We start from the raw sequence: 23,286 nt of genomic DNA on the forward strand, positions 1-23,286 counted from the left end.
TCTCACAAATTGTAACCAAAACAGCAAATTTAATAGGGGGATGAGATGTCTGCCTCTACGGATGTGGCTGTGGCCCCTGTGCTGACAGGACACTTTGGGGGTGGAGGGAGTATGGCAGGGAGAAAGTCAGTATTCTCTGCCCACTTGCGGTGGCACTGCTATTGGAAGTGGGCCACAACCCCCCAAAGGGTGCAGGACATTTGTAATGCTGGTGCAACAGAGCCTGCAGACTTTGTGCTGAGGTAAGACTAGCAGCTGTGTGGCAAGAGGAGGGAGGTGTGTGAAGAAAGCCAGATGGAGAAATGGAAGGAGACAAATTCAGCTGAGTGGGGAAAAAGCCGAATGAAGGCCTGCATGTCCCTGAGCAGCAGTGCTGACTCATCTGGGCCAGGATGCAAACCACAGCCAGCTTCTTAAATGAAAGACACAATGGTTTAGCTGTGCTACAAGTAAATGAACATTTGCAATACTCATAGTTAACCCTCAGAGACTATTTGTGCTTGTCAAACCACTGATTGGGCACCAAAATAGCAGAAGAAGACAAAAGATTATTTTTTTAAGTAAGCTAATCATTATGACATCCAAAACTCTCTTTAGAATAAAAAAGTTGAGCCGGGGGATGGTAGAATGTGTTTGCCTAGCATGCTTGAGACACTGAGAGCAATCCCCCATATTGTCAAAAATAAAACCCCAAAAGAAAAAAAAAAAAAGCTACAATTTAGATGACACAGTTTTCCAAGTGGCAGTAGCAGCACAGCTGTTGGTATCAGGTTGAGTCTGCTGCTAATAATCTACCATGATCCTAACACGTGTAACATCAATCTCTCCACGGCTGCCTGTGCTGCATGCCAGGTTCAGTGCAGACATGAAACTTGCTGCAGGAGGGTGCTGATCCCCTCAGGGACAAAGGAGCTACCAAGGCAATGCACAGCAGGGCACCAGCCAGCATCACAGGCTGTGGGCACTGTGCAGGCCTTCATCCTCCCAGGAAAACCTAGGAGGCTAGGCTCACCTTCCCTTCCTCTCTGGGAATGATGACATTCTCATAACGGTTGCGGCACTGCTTGGAAGAACGGTAGATTCGGCTGCAGGAGTTGACAACGTCACTGACAAGGTCCCAGTTAGGTGTGTGGGCAGGTGACACAATTGTGAGGTTCAAGGGCAGCTCAAGTAGCTGCTTTACAGCCTGTAGGACAAGGTTTCAGATCCAACAGGTTAAGAAGCCACACACTAGAAGGTCTTTCTTCCCTGTCAAGACCCCTCACAAGGCGAGCACACTAGCACGTGTGCACAAGCACTTGGGTGCTCCCAGACAAGGTATGAGTGCTGCTCACCTGCAGCAGGGCCCAGTCCTCGCCAATGAGCCACTCAGGGCTGTCCTGGGCAGGCTCCCCAGAGGGCTTGACATAGGTAGGCAGAGGTTTAGCGAAGGGTGTCTGTTGCTTCAGCAGCAGGTTCTTCTTCTGCTCTTTGCCTTCACGTCGGATTTTTAGCATGCCTGGGGTTGCCCGATCGAACAAGGATCGTGGTGGGACAACTGCCTCACCATGCCGCTGCTTCTTCTTCCTCCCTGTGGCTAAACAGGGGTGACTTCAGAAAAGTAAGACCCTGCACCAGCAGGGAAGAAAAGAGGAAACAGGAGGGCAGCCAAGAGGTGCTCACGTCGTGGAAGCACCTACTAATTCTTTCCTTGAGTTTTTTACTTGTTTTCCTGAGACAGCCGGCCTGAAACACAGGATCCCCCCTGCTAAGCTTCCCAGATGCTGGGATTATAAGCATGTGTCACCACACCTGGCTTCTTTGTTAAGTTTACTATTAACAAGAGCTACAACCAGGAAAGGCTCCTCACTGGAAATAGCACAACAAATGAATAGGGTGTATGAGGGGAACAGATAGGGGTGTGGTTCCCTCTTCCTCACTCAGCAAAGAGGAAGAACCACAGCAACTTAGGACCCTCCATCAAGCACAACTTGTGGGGGCATAAAAACCTGCAGTAAGAGAGCAAGGGAAGGGCTGACATTGTCCAAGGAAAAATGTCCTCTTTACCTGACTTATGTACCTATAACCCCTTTGCACTTCACTTCTATAGTAAAAATTTACATTTTTGTAAAATGAATAAAAACCTGCAGTAACACACCTGAGGGGTCTGTTTTATGCCGTTTGCGCTCCTTCCTTACATACACGGGAGGCAGCTTAGCTTCTGGGATGGGTGTGGTTTCATACATGAGACACATAACTGAGTCAATGTAGATGTCATTGTCATCCTGAGGAGGAGTGGGTGGGGTCCAGAGCTGAGAAGAGAAAGAAAGTCCCATGAGTGGCAGAGCTGCATGAAGCTGGGAGTTCAGGCACACAGGAAGAGGAGCTACATACCGGCATGACTTCTGTCTGTCCATCAGCATCTTCATAGACATATTCCTATGGAAACATGGCCAAACTTAAAACTCAAAATGTCTTGGTCTCATGTTCTAGCTCACAAGTTATTTACTTTCACACTAACTCTTCTAAGTGAGTTTGATCAGCATGACTAAGATTTTTTTTTCCTGTTTCTATGCAAATCCTTGTGTAAGGGAACTTCTCTATGTACAAAACCCCAATTGACAGAGATTTTAAAATGGGTTTTATTGGGCTGGGACGATGGCTTAGTGGTAGAGTGCTTGCCTTGCATGCATGAGGCCCTGGGTTGGATTCCTCAGCACCACAGAAGCAGAAAAAGCCCAAAGTGGTGCTATGGCTCAAGTGGTAGAGCACTAGCCTTGAGCTGAAGAGCTGAGGGACAGTGCCCAGGCCCAGAGTTCAGGCCCCACGACCAACAAAAAAAAATAATAAAAAATAAATAAATAAAATGGGTTTTACTTGCTACTAGCAATGTAACTGAGAAGGCCAGCATCAAACTGAAGATCTCACAGAGCAAGTAAGCTATAAAGAGACTGCTTTCAGAACACGAGCTAGGTGTAAGTATGAATGAACAAGCCAAGCAAGATGAGAGCTAGCATCTGGGACAGGTAGACACAAGCTGTACCATGCTATAGGCATCCTCCCTCGTATAGGTGAGCAGCTCGGCCTCCTCCTGCTCACGCTGCAGCTGGGCCTCCTTCTGCTGCAGGCTCTGGGCATTGCGAGACTCCCAGTCTCTCATTGACGTCATCACCATGTCCTGGTAGAAAGAGCACCAGGAAAGGCACTTTCCAGATTAGAGCCATTGGGTTTGGGTTCCTGCGGGCTGCCAACTCCCTAGGCACAGCCTCTGTGCACAGGTGGAGCCACAAAGAGCACGTCTCACAGGTCTCTCTGCTACACAGACTCTATTCCCTCCAACATAGAACCAATGCACCGAACACCACAACTGCCTGTGCAAAGACTCCAAGACCTCCTTCTAAGTGAGTCTCATACCACTAGGTTTTGGCTTTATTTCTTAATTTAATAAAATTACATCTACTTCAAGTCCAATTTAGCAAGGAAAAACTTGAGACTCTTTACATACTGAAGCGATTAAAAACTGATTCTCTTACCTCACTATTTCTCTCTTTTTCTTGTTCAATGGTTGCATGGAACAATTCCAAGTAATTCAAAGCATATTTTTCAATTGGCGTTAGCTATTTCGAAAAATATTTTGAACAGGGTAAATAGCAAGTTACTAAAGATCTATAAAGTCATTTACAAAATCCTTTCAACAATATTTGAATTCAAAAAGTAAATGTTCATAGTAAATAAACAGTATCTTACAAAAAGGTCCACATTTTAAAATAATTAGTTTAAGGGAAAATAGCTCCAAACCTGTTCCATAAAATCAGCTAGCTCCTCCAGCTGCGACGGTTCCTCGTCACACTGAGTGCCCTCTGAGTCTGAGAACATAACACCAGTGCTCAGTACAGGTACAGCCTCCTCTGCAGACCTCGGCACGTCTTCCTCCAGATATTCGATGCTCTTGAGGGCCTATGGAGATTTGGCATTGACTACTGAGATATACTTTCTAAATGAAGGGGTTATTAAGGTTAAGGCCAATGCTTTCTCTGTAAGCAGTAATGAGCCTCTACACTGAGATCCTTGTATACATTTGTGTCACATTAAGGCACTAGTGAAAATCTGGGCATGACAATATACACCTTGAAGTCACAAGTTCCAGGCCAGCCTGGGCTACACAGTGAGTTCCACGCCAGCATGGGCTACAGAAAAACTGTTTCAAGGAAAAAAAAGGAGATAGAATGGAAGGATAGTAGGGAAGTGGCAGTGGCTGAGGGTAGGGAGGCCTTCTGAACAGTTCATTTTCCAAAGCAGAAAAGGCAGCAGCTGGTCAACACCAATATATTGGAAAGAATAAGCTGAAAACAAGGAGCAGGGCACACAGCTCTTATTTTCAGAAGAAACAAGCAATGTAGTCAGTGGCCATACCTGAAGCCAGACAGGATAAGAGAGGCAGAGACCAGATCCTTCCATGGTAACAAAGGAAAGAATCTCTAGAAATAAGAGCTATAGCCCCTCCCTTAATATGGGCTATGGTAGCAAGAAGGGATTCAGAAAGTGAGAAAAATGTGAGGCCCAGATCTGTAGTGAGAAGGGCCTCTACCAAAGCCAGAGATGGGAGGTAAGAGACCTTGGTAAACACTTGCAACGCACCTCTACATACAAGGCAGTCATCCTGAGGCCACCATGGGACCTAGGTACACACCTCAATTCTTCCAGAGCTAAAACAGTAATTCATGTAACCCAATACCCAAAATATTATCACTTTAGTTTATCCCTAAGACAAAAAATGCTAATGAAACACACAGCATTCTCTCTAAGTCTTCAAAGTCTGTGTATTCTACACTCAGAACACTGTCATGCAAGTTAGCTATAGTTCTAGTGCTCAGTGGCCACATGGAGTCAGTGGCTGTTTTAGTCAGAGAAAGGGAGGCCCAGACAGCTGACTGTAGCAAGGGGCAAACAAGAAGGGCTTAAAAAGCACATATGAAATGTGGTTAATTGGTAATGTTCCACAGACCTCCCTGCCAGGGCTGGCTTCAAACCACAGTTCTCACATCTCTGCCTTGAGTAGCTAGGGTTATGGGTCTGAGCCACTGGTACCTGGCTCCTTCACCCCTCTTTACAGCTGGAAGGGAGGGAGGCTATGAGTTGAGGTTATAGGTCAGCAAAGAGTCAGACTAAATACTCAAGAGTCCTGTCAAGTAAAAGACACAGCCACTGTGAGGAAGCATGTGGGATCAGGACCCAAATAACATGTTCCTCATCAAAAGAGCCTTCACTCTTACCTCTATGAAAGGCCTTGCGATCTTGGGTGCAATGGTTTCGCTCACAGAGGGCTCCTGAGAAAGCACTACAAACTCCTCAGCTCTCACTGGAAAGCCAGCATCATCCATGGGAGAATAAACCTCAAACAGCTCCTGAATAGTTCGCTGAACGTTAAAAATAAAAATCAACAAACAAGCACACTACTCCCCAGAAACAAAGATGCAATCTTTTTTTGTTTTTTTGTTTGGTCATGGGGCTTGAACTCAGGGCCTAGGTGCTGTCCCTGAACTCTTTTGCTCAAGGCTAGTGTTCTACCATTTGAGCCATAGCTCCACTTCTGGTTTTCTGGTAGACAATTAAGATAAGAGTCTCACAGACTTTCCTGCCAGGGCCGGCTTCAAACTTTGATCCTCAGATCTCAGCCTACCAAGTAGCTAGGATGACAGGTGTGAGCCACTAGTGCCCAGCTAAAAAGGTAAACTTTTTTTTTGGGGGGGGGCGGGGGTCCGGTCGTGGGGCTTGAACTCTGGGCCTGAGCGCTGTCCCTCAGCTCTTCAGCTCAAGGCTAGCGCTCTACCACTTGAGCCATAGCACCACTTCCGGCTTTTTTCTTTTTGCTTAAGTGGTGCTGAGGAATCGAACCCAGGGCCTCAGGCATGCAAGGCAAGCGCTCTACCACTGAGCCAACTTACCAGAACTAAAAATGTAATCTTATACCTAAGCCTGAGACTTAGGTAACTTAAAATGCTCAATCGTTTCTCATAAGTGTCTGTTTAAAAAAAAAGTTCTCTTGGAGGCATGGCTCAAGCAGTAGTACCTGTCTAGCAAGCACAGAGCCCTGTGTTCAAACCCCAATACTGACACACATACACACACAAATTGAGGGAGGTATGAGACAAGGTCTCACTGTGTAGCCAAGGCCAGCCTTGAACTTATCCTCCCGCCTTGGTCTCACAAGTGCTGAAATTATAGGTCTGAGCCAACATGCCCAGTTTTTTGTTTTTTTTTTTCTGGTGCTCTCAATACTGGGCTTAAACTCAGGACCTAGATGCTATTGCAATCCCTTAGCTTTTTCAAGGCTGGCATTATACCACACTTGAGTCATAGCTCCATATTTGGTTTGTTAGTATTTGGAAATAAAGAGGCACATGGACTTTCCTGCCTAGGCTGGATTCAAACTATGATTATTAGATATCAGCCCCTAAGTAACTACAATTTATGTGTGAGCCATCAGCACCCAATCCAAACAATTCTTAACAAACAGGGGTTGTTGTAGGAGTGACTCAGTTGGTAGAGCACTAGCCAATGAGTGAAAGTGTCAGGTACCAAGTTTGAGTCCTGGTCTAGGAACTGAAAGAACAAACAACAAAATACCTGAGTTAAGAATGCCATTGAGTAATCATTTCCCTGAGCAGCCACTTCTCGAATCAAATCTTTAGTTCCATTTTTCAACAATTTCTCTTCAATAGAATTGCCACTTACAAGCCTGTAACAAAATACACACACACACACACACAGAGCGACAATTAAATCATCAGGAAACACAATTCTTCTAGATATCTGGATGTCATCTAGAGAACCAGCATCTGCCCACAGTCTTTGTGAGCACCTGCTAGGCTGCAAACACTCCAATCTTGGCCCTCGAACAGCCTGGAGAGTAAGCTGGCCCCTCTAAGTGCCCACACTGTCCACATGGCATCCTCTGCCTGGCATAGTCTTCTCTTGGCAATCCCAACTTGGAAATGTTCCATTTAGTCCTTCCAGACACCACGAGCATCTGTCTTCTTCCAAAATTTCCCTGATCCTCACAGTGAAGATGAATAACTCCCTAATTGCTGCTTGTTGAGACACTCCCAAGAGAGCTTTCATTCGCATGTAAGCTGGACATTTTTTTATCTGCTGATCCCAGGAATCCATAGGAATTTCACTCATGTAACAGAAAATGAACAGCAGTCCTACAGGGGCAAGCAGACCCATCCTATTACTTCCCTCAGAATGCTTGTTTTAATGCTAAATGCTAAAACCCAGAGAAGTTCCAACAAACAAGATTTTCACAAGGATATTAAGAAATGGGATTTTTCCAGAAAAGTCCTGAAATAGATAGCAAAAGACAATCAAGAAGCATGGAGTAGAGTGACAATCAGATGCTGGGGAGAATGAAACTGTACTCAGCCTCGATCCTATTAACTCATGCTTACTGCAAATGACTTGATTATATAATGCAAGGAGGAAGAAGAGAACACAGCTCAATCCCTGGTTACTCTGAAATAACATTAAAATGAGATGTTTTCATTGACACAGTTTGCACACACACATACGCACAGTAAGACAGTGTCACCTTCTATCTCTGTGATGCCGTGCACCAAGTGAATAACTTTTTTTTTGGAGGAGGGGCAATACTTGGGTCTCACACCTGCTGGGTAGGTTCTTTACCATTTCAGCTACATCCCAGCCCAAAGGTATCCAACTTTTTTGAAACTATTTTTTTTTTGGGGTCCGGTCGTGGGGCCTGAACTCTGGGTCTGGGCGCTGTCCCTCAGCTCTTCAGCTCAAGGCGAGAGCTCTACCACTTGAGCCACAGCACCACTTCCGGCTTTTTGCTTATGTGGTGCTGAGGAATCGAACCCAGGGCCTCAGGCATGCAAGGCAAGCGCTCTACCACTGAGCCAACTTCCCAGCCCCTGAAACTATTTTTTTTAACTATTATAAAGGTGATGTACAGAGGGCAACAGTTACAATCAGGTAAAGAACAAAAGGGTAACTTTATTTATTTATTTATTTATTTATTTTTGGTCAGTCATGGGGTTTGAACTCTGGGTCTGGGCGCTGTCCCTCAGCTCTTCTTGAGCCAGTGCCACTTCCGGCTTTTTTTGCTTATGCAGTGCTGAGGAATCGAACCCAGGGCCTCATGTATGTAAGGCAAGCACTCTACCACTGAGCCACCTTCCCAGCCTTGGGTAACTTTTTTAATAGACATACTTGCATTTTGCCTGCTTCTCTGACCCCTTCCTCCAGGAAGGAGGGGGAGCCTATCTACCTGTCACAGGCACTACATAGTTCCTGCTTTGTGCCATGTGAATAATGAAAGTCCATCCCGACACCACAGGTTATGATGGGACAAAAGATACAATATTTTAATTGCAGCAAACTTTGCCCGTGTCCCATAAACACTTCCCTATTCCATGCTGCTGGCTATCTGCCTACTGTGTCTATAGACATTTCATCATACGTTAAACTTGTATCTCTCTGCTTATCAGTGACATGGTTCTATTTCATGTTCATTTTGCCACCTGGGGTTGACTAACCAAATTCCTAAGTTCACTTTCTCTCCACTTTTTGTTGTTGTTGGTTATGGGGCTTGAACTCAAGGCTTGGGCACTGTCCCTGAGCTTCTTTGTACACAAGGGTAGCACTCTACCACTTGAGCCACAGTGCTACTTCTGGGTTTTTTTGTTTTGTTTTTTTTTGGGTCCGGTCGTGGGGCCTGAACTCTGGGCCTGGGCGCTGTCCCTCAGCTCTTCAGCTCAAGGCTAGCACTCTACCACTTGAGCCACAGCACCACTTCCGGCTTTTTGCTTATGTGGTGCTGAGGAATCGAACCCAGGGCCTCATGCATGCAAGGCAAGACCTCTACCACTGAGCCACCTTCCCAGCCCTCCAGGTACAATTTTTATGCTTGAAGGTAAAAATACAGATCTAAATTCTTTCAGGAGATCTTTTATATTTCATAACCGTTCAAACAAACAACTATAACATGTAAACACTGAAAGCCAGCAAGCTAAGAGGCCCTGAACTGCCCAATTAAATTACAACTTTAAGCAAATGTCAAGTATAAACAGATAAAACAGCAGGCATACAAATGTGTCTGAAGGAAAAACAAACCAAACATAGAAACTTGTAAAATTAAATTATGGAATATCATCTTTGGTTCTTTTATTTCTTCATTAGTGACTTTTCTTTTGCTAGACCTGGGGCTGGCACTCAGGGCCTAGGGAATGTCCCTGAACTTATTTTACTGAAGGCTGGTACTCTACCATTTGAGTCACAGCTTCACTTCTGGCTTTTTCTGTGGTTAGCAGTTAAGAGTCTCACAGACTTTTCTGCTTCAAACCACAGTCCTCAGATCTCAGCTTCTTGAGTAGTAGTTACAAGCCTGAACTACTGACGCTTGGCTTCATTAGTGCCTTTACATAACGTGTGTGTGTGTGCCTGCGCCCGCGCGCGCGTGTGTATTTTTATTTATTTTTTGGCCAGTCCTGGGGCTTGAACTCTGGGCCTGGGAACTGTCCTTGTGCTTCTTTTGTTCAAGGCTAGCACTCTACTACTTGAGCCACAATGCCACCTCTGGCCTTTTGTATTTATGTGGTATTGAGGAATTGAACCCAGGGCTTCATGCATGCTTGGCAAGCACTCTATCACTAAACCACATTCCCAGCCTACAATATATATATTTTTTGCAGTACAAGTTCTGGTGCTTGAACTGAGGCCCTTGGCGATGTCACTGAGCTTGCTTAAGGCCAGCACTCTGCTATTTGGGTCACAGATCCACTTTTGGCTTTTCTAGTGGTTAACTGGAGATAAGAGTCTTATGGCTGGGGCCACTGGCGGCTCATGCCTGTAATCCTAGCTACTCAGGAGGCTGAGATCACAATTCAAAGACAGTCCAAGCCGGACCATGAGACTCTTATCTCCAACTAACTACCAGAAAACAAGAAGTGGTTCTGTAGCTCAAAGTGGTGGAGTACTAGTCTTGAGCAAAAGAGCTCAGAGATAGCACTCAGGACCAGAGTTCAAGCCCCATGACCAACAATAACAACAAAAGAGTCTTATAGACTTTCTCACTCAGACTGGCTTTAAACTTCAGTGCTCAGTCCTCAGCTTTCTGAGTAGCTAGGATTACAAGCCTGAGCTGCCTTGGTAGTGCTTTCTATATTCCTCCCTCAAAGGTTCTCATGATGAGCATTTCAACCACACTGTCCTCAATGGTAGTCACCTGTATATGTGGATATCCTTACACCTCCCCATTCGATCACACCACTCCTGAGCCTTGGCATCCATCACTGGATTTAGGTCATTGTCATAAAAGACAACAGTGTCGGCTTCAACAAGGTTTATGCCAGTGGCACGGCTATGGGTAGAAAAAAGGGCACAGAAAATCCTCCTGTCTCTGTTGAAACTCCTCATCAGCTCCTGAGAGGAAACAAAATGTTCAGGTGTTAGTATTCCTAGAAAACACTGTGAGACTTAAGAAGCTTTCTAACATCCCCCAATTTGAAAAGTTACTTTGTTACAAATTGGTTTGTGTTCCATGTGACACATGGTCTGTACATCTTATTCTGGTTCTTCTGCACCTGTGGTCACCTTCCATATTGACCACACACATGCGCACTGTACAAGCAGCATAGACATTAATCAGCTATGAAAGAGATGTGATGCTCTGTCTCCCCCTTCCCGCCACCCCACCCCAGTCCCAGGGCTTGAATTCAGGGCCTGGGCACTGTCCCTGAGACTCTTTTGCTCAAGGCCAACACTCTACCACTTGAGCCACAGCACCACTTCTGACTTTTTGTTTATGTGGTATTAAGGAAGCAAACCTTCATGTGTGCTAGGCAAGCACTTTACCACTAAGCCACATTTCCAGCCCCTTGTGCTCTGCCTTGTACTTCTTGTTAGCTCAATCTGTAGGCCCCACAAGAAAGCAGAATCTTGCTGGGGAGGGAGATGTGCTTTCTCCTCTATCCTCAGGCAATGCCAGGGCACTCTACAGGCAAAAAGCCCCTGGAGTAAGGATGAGGACTTGGCGAGATATACCTCTAACCTCATAGTATGAACCAAGCACTAAAATGACAATGTGAAACTTCTCAAATATAAATCAATTCCATGCCAAAACAAAACCTAAACTGAACAACTCTCTTCCTTGAAGAAATCCTAAATTGCTACACTCTTACAAGAAATTGGTGTAATAAATCTGGTGTTTTTCTTTCTAGGCCTTTGGGGGAGGGCGGAGACTGCTGTGGGCAGTAAGAGCTCCGGCAAGCACCCTGCCTTCTGTACTTGGGACCTCTTTGCCATGCATTCAAGCTTGTCCTGAAATGCTATGGACAAGGGTTTCGTAGTCTGCCCTATGCAGCTTCAAAGGACAGTTTCTACTGACAACACTGCCAAGTCTTATGAACACAGAGCTTTTTGCACTCCTGTTACTGGACATTCACTCTGTTCTTGATTGTGGCTTCATGAACTTTCTACAGGGAACAACTATGTATACAAATTTTTACTTGGTGTGTTGCTATTGCTGTGTATTGCTACCTGAATATGAGTTTACTTGATTCAGCCGCTATCTACCTTTGAGGTCCACAGTGTCACATTGGCTTTTTTTTTTTTGTCGGTCATAGGGCTTGAACTCTGGGCCTGGGTGCTGTCCCTCAGCTCTTCAGCTCAAGGCGAGCGCTCTACAGCTTGAGCCACGGGGCCATTTCCGGTTTTCTGGGTGGTTTATTGGAGATAAGAGTCTCATGGACTTTCCTACTTGGGCTGGCTTTGAACCATGATCCTCAGATCTCAGCCTCCTGAGTAGCTAGGATTACAGGTATGAGCCACCAGCACCAGGCTTTGAGCTTCTTTTTGCTCAAGGCCAGCACTCTACCACTAGAGCCACAGAACCACTGACAACCTTTTCTGTATATGTGGTATTGAGAAATTGAACCCAGGTCTTCACGCATGCTAGGCAAGCACTCTACTACTAGGCCATATTCCCAGCCCACTTTTTTTGTGTGTGTGTGTGCCAGTACTAGGGCTTGAACTCAGGCCTGGACACTGTCCCTGAGCTTCTTTTGCTCGAGGCTAGCAAATCAACCATTTGAGCCACAGTACCACTTCTGGCTTTTTCTATATATATATGCTACTGAGGAATTGAACCTATGGCTTCATGCATTTTACACAAGCACTCTACCACTAAGCTACTTTCCCAGCTCCCACACTGGCTTTCTAGAAAGTTATACTGACACAATTCCAGCAAACGTGAGGACCCGAATTAAAATCCACAGAACAAACAGAAAGTTCTGCTAAAGCATGCTTCTACCAGCACTGCCGAAGAAGACCTATTACTGGGCCTAACGGAGCAAAAGCCAGGCACATTATCTCAACTTGTGTTTCTTTATACTTTAGTCTAAACAGTACCCATATCCGTGCCTTGATCCTTCCAGTTACTTCCTGAAGGACATTGTCCTACAGTACCTACCTGTCATTGATGCCTGTCCTAACTGAGACACCTAGCATGTAACTAGATACCTGTGGAGGGAAGGGACTGACTAACCATCTTGGAAGTGCTATCTCTCTGCCAAGAAGAGCCAGGGTACCATTAAGCTTATACTACAGTGGGAAATGAGGCTGGAAAATAGTAACTAAGGGTTATACATCTAAACAAGTCATATAATGAGCAAGTTATGTCTTACCTGCCGCTGTTCACTGTTGGCATTTTCATCAATTCTTATATAGGTGAGATAATGGAAGTTCAAGAACATTTCTAAAATGTCTAACATAAGAACCATCTGTGATAAAATCAGCACCCGGCGCCCTTCAGATTTCAGCTTCTGAAGCAGGACTGCTAAAGCTTCTAACTTTCCTAGGAAATGAAACATCAAGAGCAACTCACATGAGTCCTTCACTTCCATTTCCAGTGTGGGAAGCAGGAAATGTTCCTCCCCAATTCCCCATTTCTCCCTACTTTATCCTGATATACTGAAATAAACCCCTGCTGAAAATTAAAAAAGAAAAAAATCTCATAGTACAAAGCAAGCACAACCTCATGCCATGAACTAAGCTGAAACAGTCTGTCATACCTGAGTCAAACTGCACCAGTCTCAGCTCAGGGAACTGTAGAGAACGCAGTGCAGTCAGCTGCTGAAGCTGCCGGAGATAGGGGGCAGCATGCTCCCTCAGGCGCTGCCTCAGGGCCCGGAGCCCACAACTGTACAGTGAGGGTGGCCTGGCCACCCACAAGGAAGGGGGTGCAGCCACCACAGGAGGAATCACACAGGCCACCCTGAGGAGCAGAAAGCACATGTGGTCACCACATGGCACCAGAACCTTTGGCAGTATGAGTGGAAGAGAAGCAACAAGAGCACCTGACGGTCATCATGGGCTGGCATCATCCTTCACAGCACGGGGGCAGGCCTGGCAAGTCCTGGCCAATTATGGCAACCAGGGACCACCTCAGATAGCCCAGCCCAAATAACCTGCGTTGGACACTCTCTAGACCATGGCTCATCATTCAAGCTCTGAAGTTGACCTGAGACATCAGGGCCAAACACTCAGGGGACTGCACTTGGAAAAGAGATAAAGATCCAAGCCCAGCAGGAACAGCACAGACAGCCTGGCTGCAGCTCCAGCCCATATGGCCCTGCTCCACTACTGCCTGTTCTGAATTCAACATTCACCAGTGCACGAAATCAACTTCAAAGAATGTTTTTCTGAAAGGATTTGATGGAGAGACCCAGTAACATGACCCTCTGGTCCCAAGCCAGAGACCCTGAAAAGCAACTTTGAACAAATTCCTAAGAGATAACATGGGGAGATGTATATCAAAATAAGAACACTGGAAAAAGTACAAAGAAAATGGGTATAGCATAGTGAAGAAACACACACATACACAAAAAGTTACAACACTAAGTTGCCTAACTCACCTGTCAAGAATATCCTGGAGCGATTCTTTGCGCTGATTCAATGTTAATATCAGATCACCTTTACTTTTTGAGGGTAATAGGTAACAGCTCGTTGACCCAACCCCATTCCCAAAACTGCTGTCAAAAGAACCTGGCCAAGGCCTCTTTCCTCTGCCAGGTAGAGAACAAATCCTCAGCAAGTCTCTGCCATACACCGGGGTTTGGGAACAGCGTCGTTCATTGACAAAATGCATCTGATCCAGCCGCTCCTTCAATAGCCTGGTCTTTTCCTCCTTTACCAAAAACATGATTTAAAAAAGTTACTTACTGAAGAAAACACAACAAATTATCTCTTCACCCTGGATCCGTTAGCATAGCATCTACTGTGTATATTGATATACACAATCCTTGTTCCATGGGAACTAGTGACAGAAAGGAAGCAGGAAAAGGAAGACTTCTTTCTCTTCCACCTCAAGATACAGAGGACGGACTTCTCATCCCCAAGAAAACATAAGGAATGAAATTTTAAAAAAATGTTTCATTCCAGTTTCTTCTGTCATTGGACTATGTGTTAAAATCAGGACTACAATTCAGAGGGCACAAATGTGTGTGAACTGCCTGATCAGATGAGCCCAAACAGCCTTCACGGTCTCTGCATGCAAGCAAACAGCTTCTGAAAGCGGCCTGCTCCACACTGGCAGTTCACAAGCTGCCAACGCATGCCCGGCACGTACCTGAGTCGGCCCTGCAGCAGGAGAGGCTGGCTTAGAAGCCAGCCCGGGTTCTCCTACAGCCATGGCACTCACTGCCACTCGACTCGGAACGCCAACTACAAATGCAAAAGTGAAGAGCTGAGAAGGTTAGCATGACAGCAGCACGCACAGGACCCAGTCCCAGGGGTGGGCTGCCTAGACAGGAATTTGCCCACCTCTGTAGCAGGTGTGATAGATGACGCCCAAATTCTCAAGGAGGTGAGAAGAACTGGGAGGGTAAGACCCTGCAGCTACCATCAGAACTGTGCTGGGTGACCGTGCAGGCATGGAAGCGCGTAGCAGCTCGTCCCACCCTCCCAGCCTTGAGGCCTCATCTAGCCCACCCTGGCAGAATGCTACCGGTCCATAGAGGCCCTGCAGCATCATCAGAGATGACTTGGAGGTGCAAGCGGAACTAAGCAGAAGCCACTGAACAACCAGTACACAGAGGATGACCAGTAAACCAGTAGCTTCTGGCCAAGAGGGCAGACCCATCAGCCACTTGATATTACTCCCTGTGGTGTCCACATGTCTAACCCACCCACCACTAGGTCCAGGACAGAGCACATCTAGGCAGAGCCAAGGTCTTTAAGAGGAAGCTGACAGGGGTGAAGCATGAACTAGAAGCCCAGCAGGTCTGGAAGCTAGGCCACCCAGAAAGTTTGACTTTTGCATGCACAGGGGCCCATGGCCCACTCCCAAAAAACTTTAAGTATGCTCAGTAAGTGTGTTGGTCACATATTAACAAGCTGAATTACTCATGGTTCCCAAAGTCTCTTGTTAAAATAAGATCAAAACAAAAAATCTGAAACAGTGGGGACTGATTATATGTAAGGACCTTTGAAAGCAAAAGAGAAAGAGAATAAACCAAGCTGATGCCACAAGATATCTGAGGAAGCGACAGTCACAGCATGGCTTGGATGTGCAGAGGGCCTACAGTCAGATACACAACACCTCCCAATTGCTCAGAAGAGTCAGAAAGCAGCTAAACACCAAGCCTTCCTCCTGAGCAGAACACCCTACCTTGTGGGGTCAAGGGTGCGGGGCTGGGGCCAGCAGTTGGGGGCTTGCTTCCCAGGGTGCTGTGCATAGCACCCGCCTGAGACACGGTCTGCATCACCACGGGGCCGGGGGCTCTCAGGTAGGGCTGCCCAGGGGCTGACACGATCTGGAGGACGCTGCCTGCAATCACACGTCCACCAGAGGCGTCAGTTATAGGCACGTGCTCATTACAGCACACACCCATCACTTCTAAATGTTACAGAAATAAACAAACACACTAAATACCCCAACTCATATTTACATAAGCAGATCAATGCAAAGCTCACTTTGAGGAAGATGGAAATATTTCATCCCCAGTAAAGAAGTGTTTGAGGAACAGTTGCTTTGCTCAACATCAGGAAAAAGGCCAATGCACCTTATAATGCCTCACACAAACACCTCGGTATAGGTCTGTGGGGGCTGCATGGCTATCCCAAGGATATGATTCACAAGAGAGCCTCAGTTCCCAGATCCATGTGAGAGCCTGCTGTGTTTCAACTGGTTTGAAGAATTGCCAGGAAAAATGGGTTTGAACCAGGTATCCCTAGGTTTGCAGCTGTTTTGGAGGGTTGCTTCCCAAGAGTGTGCCAAGGAAACAAACGACCACCAAAGGTGTTCATAGATGAGCTAACATCTGACATCCTAAACCCTGGAGAGATGTGGAATCAAACCACATGAAACCAGCAAAAACCCTTTGCCCTGTGGTTGGTCGGGTCGACACCTCCCAGCAAAGCTGCAAAGGGAGGGGCTGGCAACAACTGCAGAGGATGCTACTTCTAAATCTTAACTTTAAAATGAGAGCTAAGGACACATCTGGCACTCATAGAGCTAAAGTGGCTAAAACTGCTGTCACATAATGATTCAACACTGATTTTAGGGAGCCACTCAAATTTTCATTCCCTCATTGTCTTTGAAAGTAGTAACTAGAAAGCATGTTACTCTTAGGCAAAGGTTAAGCTAAATAGTCTAGTCAGGTGTGGCAGCATGCACCTGTGGTCCCAGCTACTAGGCAACATAGCCAGAATCTATTTCAGAAAAAAAAACAAAAACAAAAACAAAATGTGTATATGTAAAAGAAAATCATCTCTCACACCAATCTCTAGTCTTTGACATTTCTTGAACAACTCATCTCATAATCACAAAGAGGCAAACATTGCTTTTTCTTTTTGCCAGTCCTAGTGCTTCAGCTCAGGACCTGGGCACCATCACTGAGCTTTTTTGCTCAAGGCTAGCACTCTACCACTTGAGCCACAGCTCCACTTCCAGGTTTCTGGTGATTAGTTGAAAATAAGGTTCTCATAAACTTGCTTCTCTGGGCTGGCTTTGAACTGTGATCCACTGGTACTTGGCAAGTATTTCTATTTTGATTTATAAAATAGGGAACTATTTTCAAAGAGCAGATGCTGTTAATAAAAATAACTGTGGTGCGTGCTGGTGGCTCACGCCTGTAATCCTAGCTACTCAGAAGGCTGAGATTGGAGGGTAGCAGTCAAAGTCAGCCCAGGAACAGGGAAGTCCATGAGACTTATTTTTTTGTCAGTTGTGGGTCCTGAACTCAGGTCCTGAGTGCTATCCCTGAGCTTTTGTGTTCAAGGCTAGCTCTCTACCACTTTGAGCCATAGCTCCTTCTGGTTTACAGGTGGCTAATTGTAGGTAAGAGTCTCATAGACTTTTTTACTCAGGCTGCCTTTAAACCGTGATCCTCAGATCTCAAGTCTCCTAAGTAGGTAGGATTGCATGCATGAGCCACCAGCGCCCCTCAGCTCATGAGACTTTATCTCCAATTGACTACCAAAAATCTATAAGTGACTGGGAGCTGGTAGCTCACATCTGTAATCCTACTTACTCAGGGGGCTGAGACCTGAGGATCATGGTACAAAGCCAATCTGGGCAGGGAAGTCTATGAGACTCTTATCTCCAAGTAACCACCAGAAAATCGAAGTGGCACTGTGGCTCAAAGTGGCAGAGTGCTAGCCTTGAGCAAAATATCTCAGGAACAGCACCCTGGCACTGAGTTCAAGCCCCACAACTACCTCCTTCTCCCTGTCCCCCTCCCCCAAAAAACAAACCCAGAATCTGGAAGAGGACCTGTGACCCAAATGGTAGAGCACTAGCTTTAAGCAAAGAAGCTTAGGGACAGTGCCCAGACCCGAAGTGCAAGCCCCAGTACTAGTACACATGTGTACACACACACACACACACATACTCATCGGAAGTGGAGGTACATCTGTAGTGGCAGAGCACCAGTCTTGATTAATCAAGCCCCAATATTGGCACATAAAATAAAAAAAAAAAAGACTATCATTAGGGTGCCTCAAGTTGACACCAATCCTCCACAACTTTATGCGGTGAGACTTGTTAACTCCACTGCTAGGTAAAGAACCTGACACTTGAAGAGGCAGCTCACTTGCCCGAGTCACTCCACCAGGCAGGGCAGGTCCTCAGGCATGTGCCAACAGTGGCATGCTTGTCATTCTCAGCATTAGTACCTTGTAGCTGTAGGGGCTGGCCTGCTGTGAGCTGCCGAAGCTGACTATGTGACAAGGTGAACTTGTTCCCCTGGAATTGCAGTGTCACTGGTGTCTCTGGCTGGGCAATACGGCTCTGTGGTCCCGCGATGGATGCCAATTGAGCTATTTTCACTACTTCTCCACCTGTTGAAAGGCAGAGAAAAAAGTTAAAACTAGGACTCTTACATGACAAGTATGTCTTACAAATAATGGCCACCTACAGAAACTGAAGTGTCCTAGAAATACTAATTAGGTATTGTTCTTTACTGCTTCAAGAAAATAATTGTTATATTAGAAAAAAAGCCAAATATAACAGATTTTAATGGTTAACCTATTTGATCACAAAATGTTGGAATTACTGGTATTCAATATTGATATCATCAGTCAAACTATTAGCAAACATTTTACTTTTCTCCTCGAATGATTATTTTAAAAAACCAAAACAGCAAACAGCAAAAATAACAGAAATCTATCTGTAATAAATTTAGAAATCTGTTCTTGCAAATCTTCAAAAGACTCTCAAAATCTGAAAAAGCATGTGTTCAACTAAGCTCACAGAGGTTAAAAGATTTTATCACTAGATCAAAAGAATAAACAGTGAGCTTCAATTACACCCATAATGTTTAAAAAAAATCTAGACATATATTTAAATAAGTCATACCTAAGTAAAGCTTTTAGATATAAAATTTCATCCTAATTCAAACTAGACTGTAGGATTCAATCTACAACATTTACTTTGGAAAAAAGAAGTGAAACTTTACACTGTTTAAACATTTTAAAACAACGTAGTTCAACGTTATGTCTCCAAAACAGTCCTCCTATCAGGCCAAACCTGCACAGCTAAAAGGCTTTTACCAAATGGCTGACATCCAAGTACAAATGCTCCTCCCAAGAAAACCCACACCGAAATCATTAATGGTAGCATAAAAAGAACAGTTAGTAAAATGTTGGAATCATTAATGGTACCATGAAGAGAATAGTTAATAAAAGAATTGGAAAATATCTAAAGATATCTTGCCTACAGAATAACTATGAGCAAGAAAAGGAAAATGGGGAAATGAAAGTAGGAGACAGATTTATATACAGAAATTCAAATCTCCCCCTAACCTCCTTGGTCTGTAGGTAAGTAAAGCCCAGTTGACATAAAAAGGTATTCCCCCTTCATGCTCCTCTAATACGTAGCTCCCCAAACACCAACACAACCTCATCTCCAGCCAATGGAAACGGGAGCATGGAAGGGCTTCCTCCCCTCATCTGCCTGCCTAAAATAACTGCTCTTTATTGATGCAATGAAGAGCTACTCACAACGAAAAAAGGAGCTGCTTCTCTACTTTTTCTCCCTACTCTCTCTCCAGGAAGGCCTAACACAATTTTGTCGCTTAAGAAAGAACATACATGAGGCAGTATTTGAAAACTACACAGCCTGCAATATTTTAAGATAGGATAATCTCCCCAACAGGAGAATAAAGGTCCATATGAGCTTTGAAAACATGCTAACCCTACTGGCCAAACTAAAACGTGCTCCACTGAAAAAAAGAACACTGTGAGATTTTAGCTTGGTATAGTGTTACAGTATGGCTGTTAAGCAAATATTCTTCCCATGTCCACACTTGATAACACTTGAGAAGCCAGAAAAAAAAAAAAAGGTATTTGGAAACCTAATATCAACTAATATAATTTCACCATAAGCTCCTCAGTGTGGGGCTATAGGCTGCTGGGCAGAACCTTGGCTGACTCTAAGCTGAAGTGCTAGCCTGGCACACCAGTCCAGCACAAGGAATGCAGGAGAAAAACAGAGCTGGCAAGGGTAAGGAGAAAGAGCAGAAAAGAGCAGGGACTGGACGCTGACCTCTGGAGAGGCCCCACCCTCGGGGAGGTGTCAGGCTCCAGGCAGCATTGAGGCCTGGGCTGAGGGGCAGACAGAAGTAGTGGACAGCAAAGCTCTTCAGACATCCCATGTTCCTGACATGCTGCCCCAGGCAGCAACAGCAGATGCTGACTGGTGAGGCCACTTACTGGGCAAGCGGGCCTGGGCCTGCGAGGTGAGCACCAGCCGCTGAGGCTGCGGGCTCGGACCCGCAGCCAGCGAGGGGGCCTGGGGCGGGGGCGGGGGCGGGCCTGGGGTGGAGGCCTGGGCATTGGTCTGGGCCCGCAGTTTCACAGGATGGGCTGGGCCTGCTGCTGTGCTGGAGGTCGAGGCAGGCTGGTGGTGTCGAGGCGCACCGACGGAAGCCTGAGAGGTCTGAAACGGGGCTGCTGCCACTGCAATCGATAAGGTTGGTTTGTGCAAAGCTGTTAGAGGTTCTTCATAAAATGCAGTATTTTATACTCGATTTTCAAAGAAATTACATAAACATTTCAGTTTCTCAAACGAGAAGCACTCTCTTGGGGGAAAAAAAAAGATGGAGGGACTTACACAGTTCTTGAGAAAAGAGGAACAAGGTTCAACCTGCTGCTGAGTTAGGTTCACTGTGAGCTGATCAGCACAAGCAGTGTGCACTTCTCAGAGGGGAGAGAAGGGTTTGGAGCCAGCCCAGTCCAACAGTTCTATCAATTACAATAACCCTCTAGACACAAGGAGGCATCTGCTCTCACCTTTTCATAATCTCACCACTGCTGTTGTGAGTACTTGTTTATCTCGAAAAGCAATGGACTTGAGCGGGTGGTGGTTAAAATGCCTTTGCAACCTTTTCTGTACTTCACCCTATCCTTCTTCAAAGTTATCATCAGTTACTTGAAAAGACCGCACCACACATAACAAGAACAGACTTTCTCAGGAGCTTCCTAATATGCCTTGACATACATAAAAAGAAATCATTTGCTAAGGCACTCACCATCAACACTCACTCAACAAAGAGTGAAGTTTCTTGTACAGGGAAAACCCAACGCAGCAAGCAAAAACACCTACAAGCTGATTGTGGTGGTGCATGCCTAGAAGACTTGATTCACATGCATGTAACTTTTTTTGTTTGGTACCAGTCCTGGGACTTTTGGCACTGTCTCTGAGCCTCTTTGTGCTCAAGGCTAGTGCTCTGAGCCACAGTGCCACTTCCAGCTTTTTCTGTTTATGTGATACTGAGGAATTGAACCCAGGGCTTCATGCATGCTAAGCGAGCATTCTACTACTACTAAACCACATTCTTAGTCCATGCCTGTGATTCTTAACTCAGGAGGCTGCGGCAGGAGAATTAAGAGTTCAAGGCCTGGGCAAGATCCTAACTCAAGATACCAAAAATAAATTTTAGAAAATAAAAGCTACTATCATGGGAAAGTGTACAGGGAACCTTTGGAGACAATGATGGTCCCTGCGCCCTCCCAGCAGTGGCGGCAAGGATGCAGCGCCATGTGCTTCCCCAAGCCTTTCACAACAAGTGTGATAGCTAGGTGAGGTACCTTTTGCATCCGGGTTGGCAGAAAAGGTGGCAATTGGTGGCCGTCCTCGAACCTGACCCTGTGGAGCAGCAGCAGTGGTGTTGGCAGTTGCTGTCCGGGGTGTGTGTGTGGGGAATGCCACAGTGCGACCCTCAGGCTTCTGACCATACTGCACAGGCTGGAATAACCTAGATGCCAGTTGGATCAGGCAGAAAGATACACAGAAGATCACCAAGCTGCAGAGTTCAAACTCGAAGGGACTGCCCACAGAGGCCCACTGAGAGTCCTCAATTCAGGAGCAATGTAATTCTAAAGACAGCTGTTCTCACTCTCAGCCCAGGAAAGCTGCTGACAAACTCTGTACCTATTAGAAGTGGCACATTGCAACCCAGGCACCGGTGGCTCACGCCTGTAATCCTAGCTATTCAGGAGGCTGAGATCTGAGGATCACGGTTCAAAGCCAGCCCAAGCAGGAAAGTCCATGAGACTCTTATCTCCAATAAACCACCCAGAAAACCGGAAGTGGCGCTGTGGCTCAAGTGGTAGAGAGCTAGCCTTGAGCTGAAGAGCTGAGGGACAGCGGCCAGGCCCAGAGTTCAGGCCCCACGACCGGACCAAAAAAATAAATAAATAAATAACCAGGTGTCAGAGCTGTTTTGCAGAGCCAGGTGCCAGTGGCTCACATCTTTAATCCTAAGTACTCAGAAGGCTGAGATGTTATGATGATAGTTTGAAGCCAGCCCAGGCAGGAAAGTTCTTAAGACTCTTACCTCTAATTAACCACCACAAAGCAAGTGGAGCTATGATTCAAATGGTAGAGCACCAGCCTTGAGTTCAAACTCCAGTCATAGCACATGTGTACACACACACACACACACACACACACACACACACACACGTTTCAGATGGATGTGGTATGCACACCTGTAAGTCTAGCACTTAGGAGGCTGAGTGAGCAGGAGAACCTCAAGTCTGAGGCCAGCCTGGGCTACACAGTGATACCGTCTTAAAGCAGACAAATAAAGAAGCAAAGAAAAAGTTTAACATTACCCATGTACTTCATGCAAAGTAGTTCCTGAGCCTGTAATTTTCCAAACTAACCCATTCTTTCTTTTTATTTTTTATTACGTTTTTTTATTGTCAAAATACTGTACAGAGTAACCCATTTTTTCTTGTCAAAGGGGGTACCCCTAATTAAACATCTACTAAGAGGTGTTTTTTTTTTGTCAGTCATGGGGTTTGAACTCTGGGCCTGGGCATTGTCCCTGAGCTCTTCAGCTCAAGGCAAGTGCTCTACCACTTGAGCCACAATGCCAATTCTGGTTTTCTGGTGCTTAATTGGAGATAAGAGTCTCATGGACTTTCTTGCCTGGGCTGGCTTTGAACCACGATCCTCAGATCTCAACCTCCTGAGTAGCTAGGATGACAGGTGTGAGCCACCAGTGCCCTATGATTAAGGATCATAGTTCAAAGCCAGCTCCGGCAGAAGAGTCCATCAGCTAGAAGTGGAACTGTGGTTCAAGTGGCAGAATGCTAGACTTGAGAAAAAAAGCTGAGAAACAGTGCCCAGGCCCTGAGTTCAAGCCCCAGGACCAGGGAGGAAAGGAGGGAAGGAGGAAGGGAAGGAAGGAAGGAGGAAAAGGAGGAAAGGAAGGAGGGAGGGAAAGAGGGAGGGAAGGAGGGAGGGGAGGGAGGGAGGGAAGGAAGGAAGGAAGGAAG

At 45.8% G+C, this 23,286-nt stretch overlaps 1 protein-coding gene across 1 annotated transcript in view; it reads right to left on the reverse strand.

Annotated features, from left to right (window-relative positions):
- Ep400 (E1A binding protein p400) overlaps window positions 1-23,286 on the reverse strand; it is a 99,722-nt gene that overhangs the window by 22,373 nt on the left and 54,063 nt on the right. Inside the window, exons 19-36 of the mRNA XM_013023033.1 lie at window positions 21,589-21,755; window positions 20,212-20,457; window positions 18,175-18,339; window positions 15,668-15,826; window positions 14,627-14,721; window positions 13,914-14,185; window positions 13,071-13,273; window positions 12,684-12,853; window positions 10,226-10,422; window positions 6,607-6,718; window positions 5,253-5,396; window positions 3,778-3,936; window positions 3,513-3,596; window positions 3,023-3,157; window positions 2,374-2,418; window positions 2,138-2,291; window positions 1,335-1,576; window positions 1,013-1,186 (exon numbers count right to left, since the gene is read on the reverse strand). Of these exons, the coding sequence (XP_012878487.1) occupies window positions 1,013-1,186; window positions 1,335-1,576; window positions 2,138-2,291; window positions 2,374-2,418; window positions 3,023-3,157; window positions 3,513-3,596; window positions 3,778-3,936; window positions 5,253-5,396; window positions 6,607-6,718; window positions 10,226-10,422; window positions 12,684-12,853; window positions 13,071-13,273; window positions 13,914-14,185; window positions 14,627-14,721; window positions 15,668-15,826; window positions 18,175-18,339; window positions 20,212-20,457; window positions 21,589-21,755 (2,923 nt within the window). The remainder of the gene's footprint in view (window positions 1-1,012; window positions 1,187-1,334; window positions 1,577-2,137; window positions 2,292-2,373; window positions 2,419-3,022; window positions 3,158-3,512; window positions 3,597-3,777; window positions 3,937-5,252; window positions 5,397-6,606; window positions 6,719-10,225; window positions 10,423-12,683; window positions 12,854-13,070; window positions 13,274-13,913; window positions 14,186-14,626; window positions 14,722-15,667; window positions 15,827-18,174; window positions 18,340-20,211; window positions 20,458-21,588; window positions 21,756-23,286) is intronic.

The sequence above is a fragment of the Dipodomys ordii genome, unplaced genomic scaffold, assembly GCF_000151885.1.
Source record: "Dipodomys ordii isolate 6190 unplaced genomic scaffold, Dord_2.0 Scaffold66, whole genome shotgun sequence".
NCBI lineage: Eukaryota > Metazoa > Chordata > Mammalia > Rodentia > Heteromyidae > Dipodomys > Dipodomys ordii.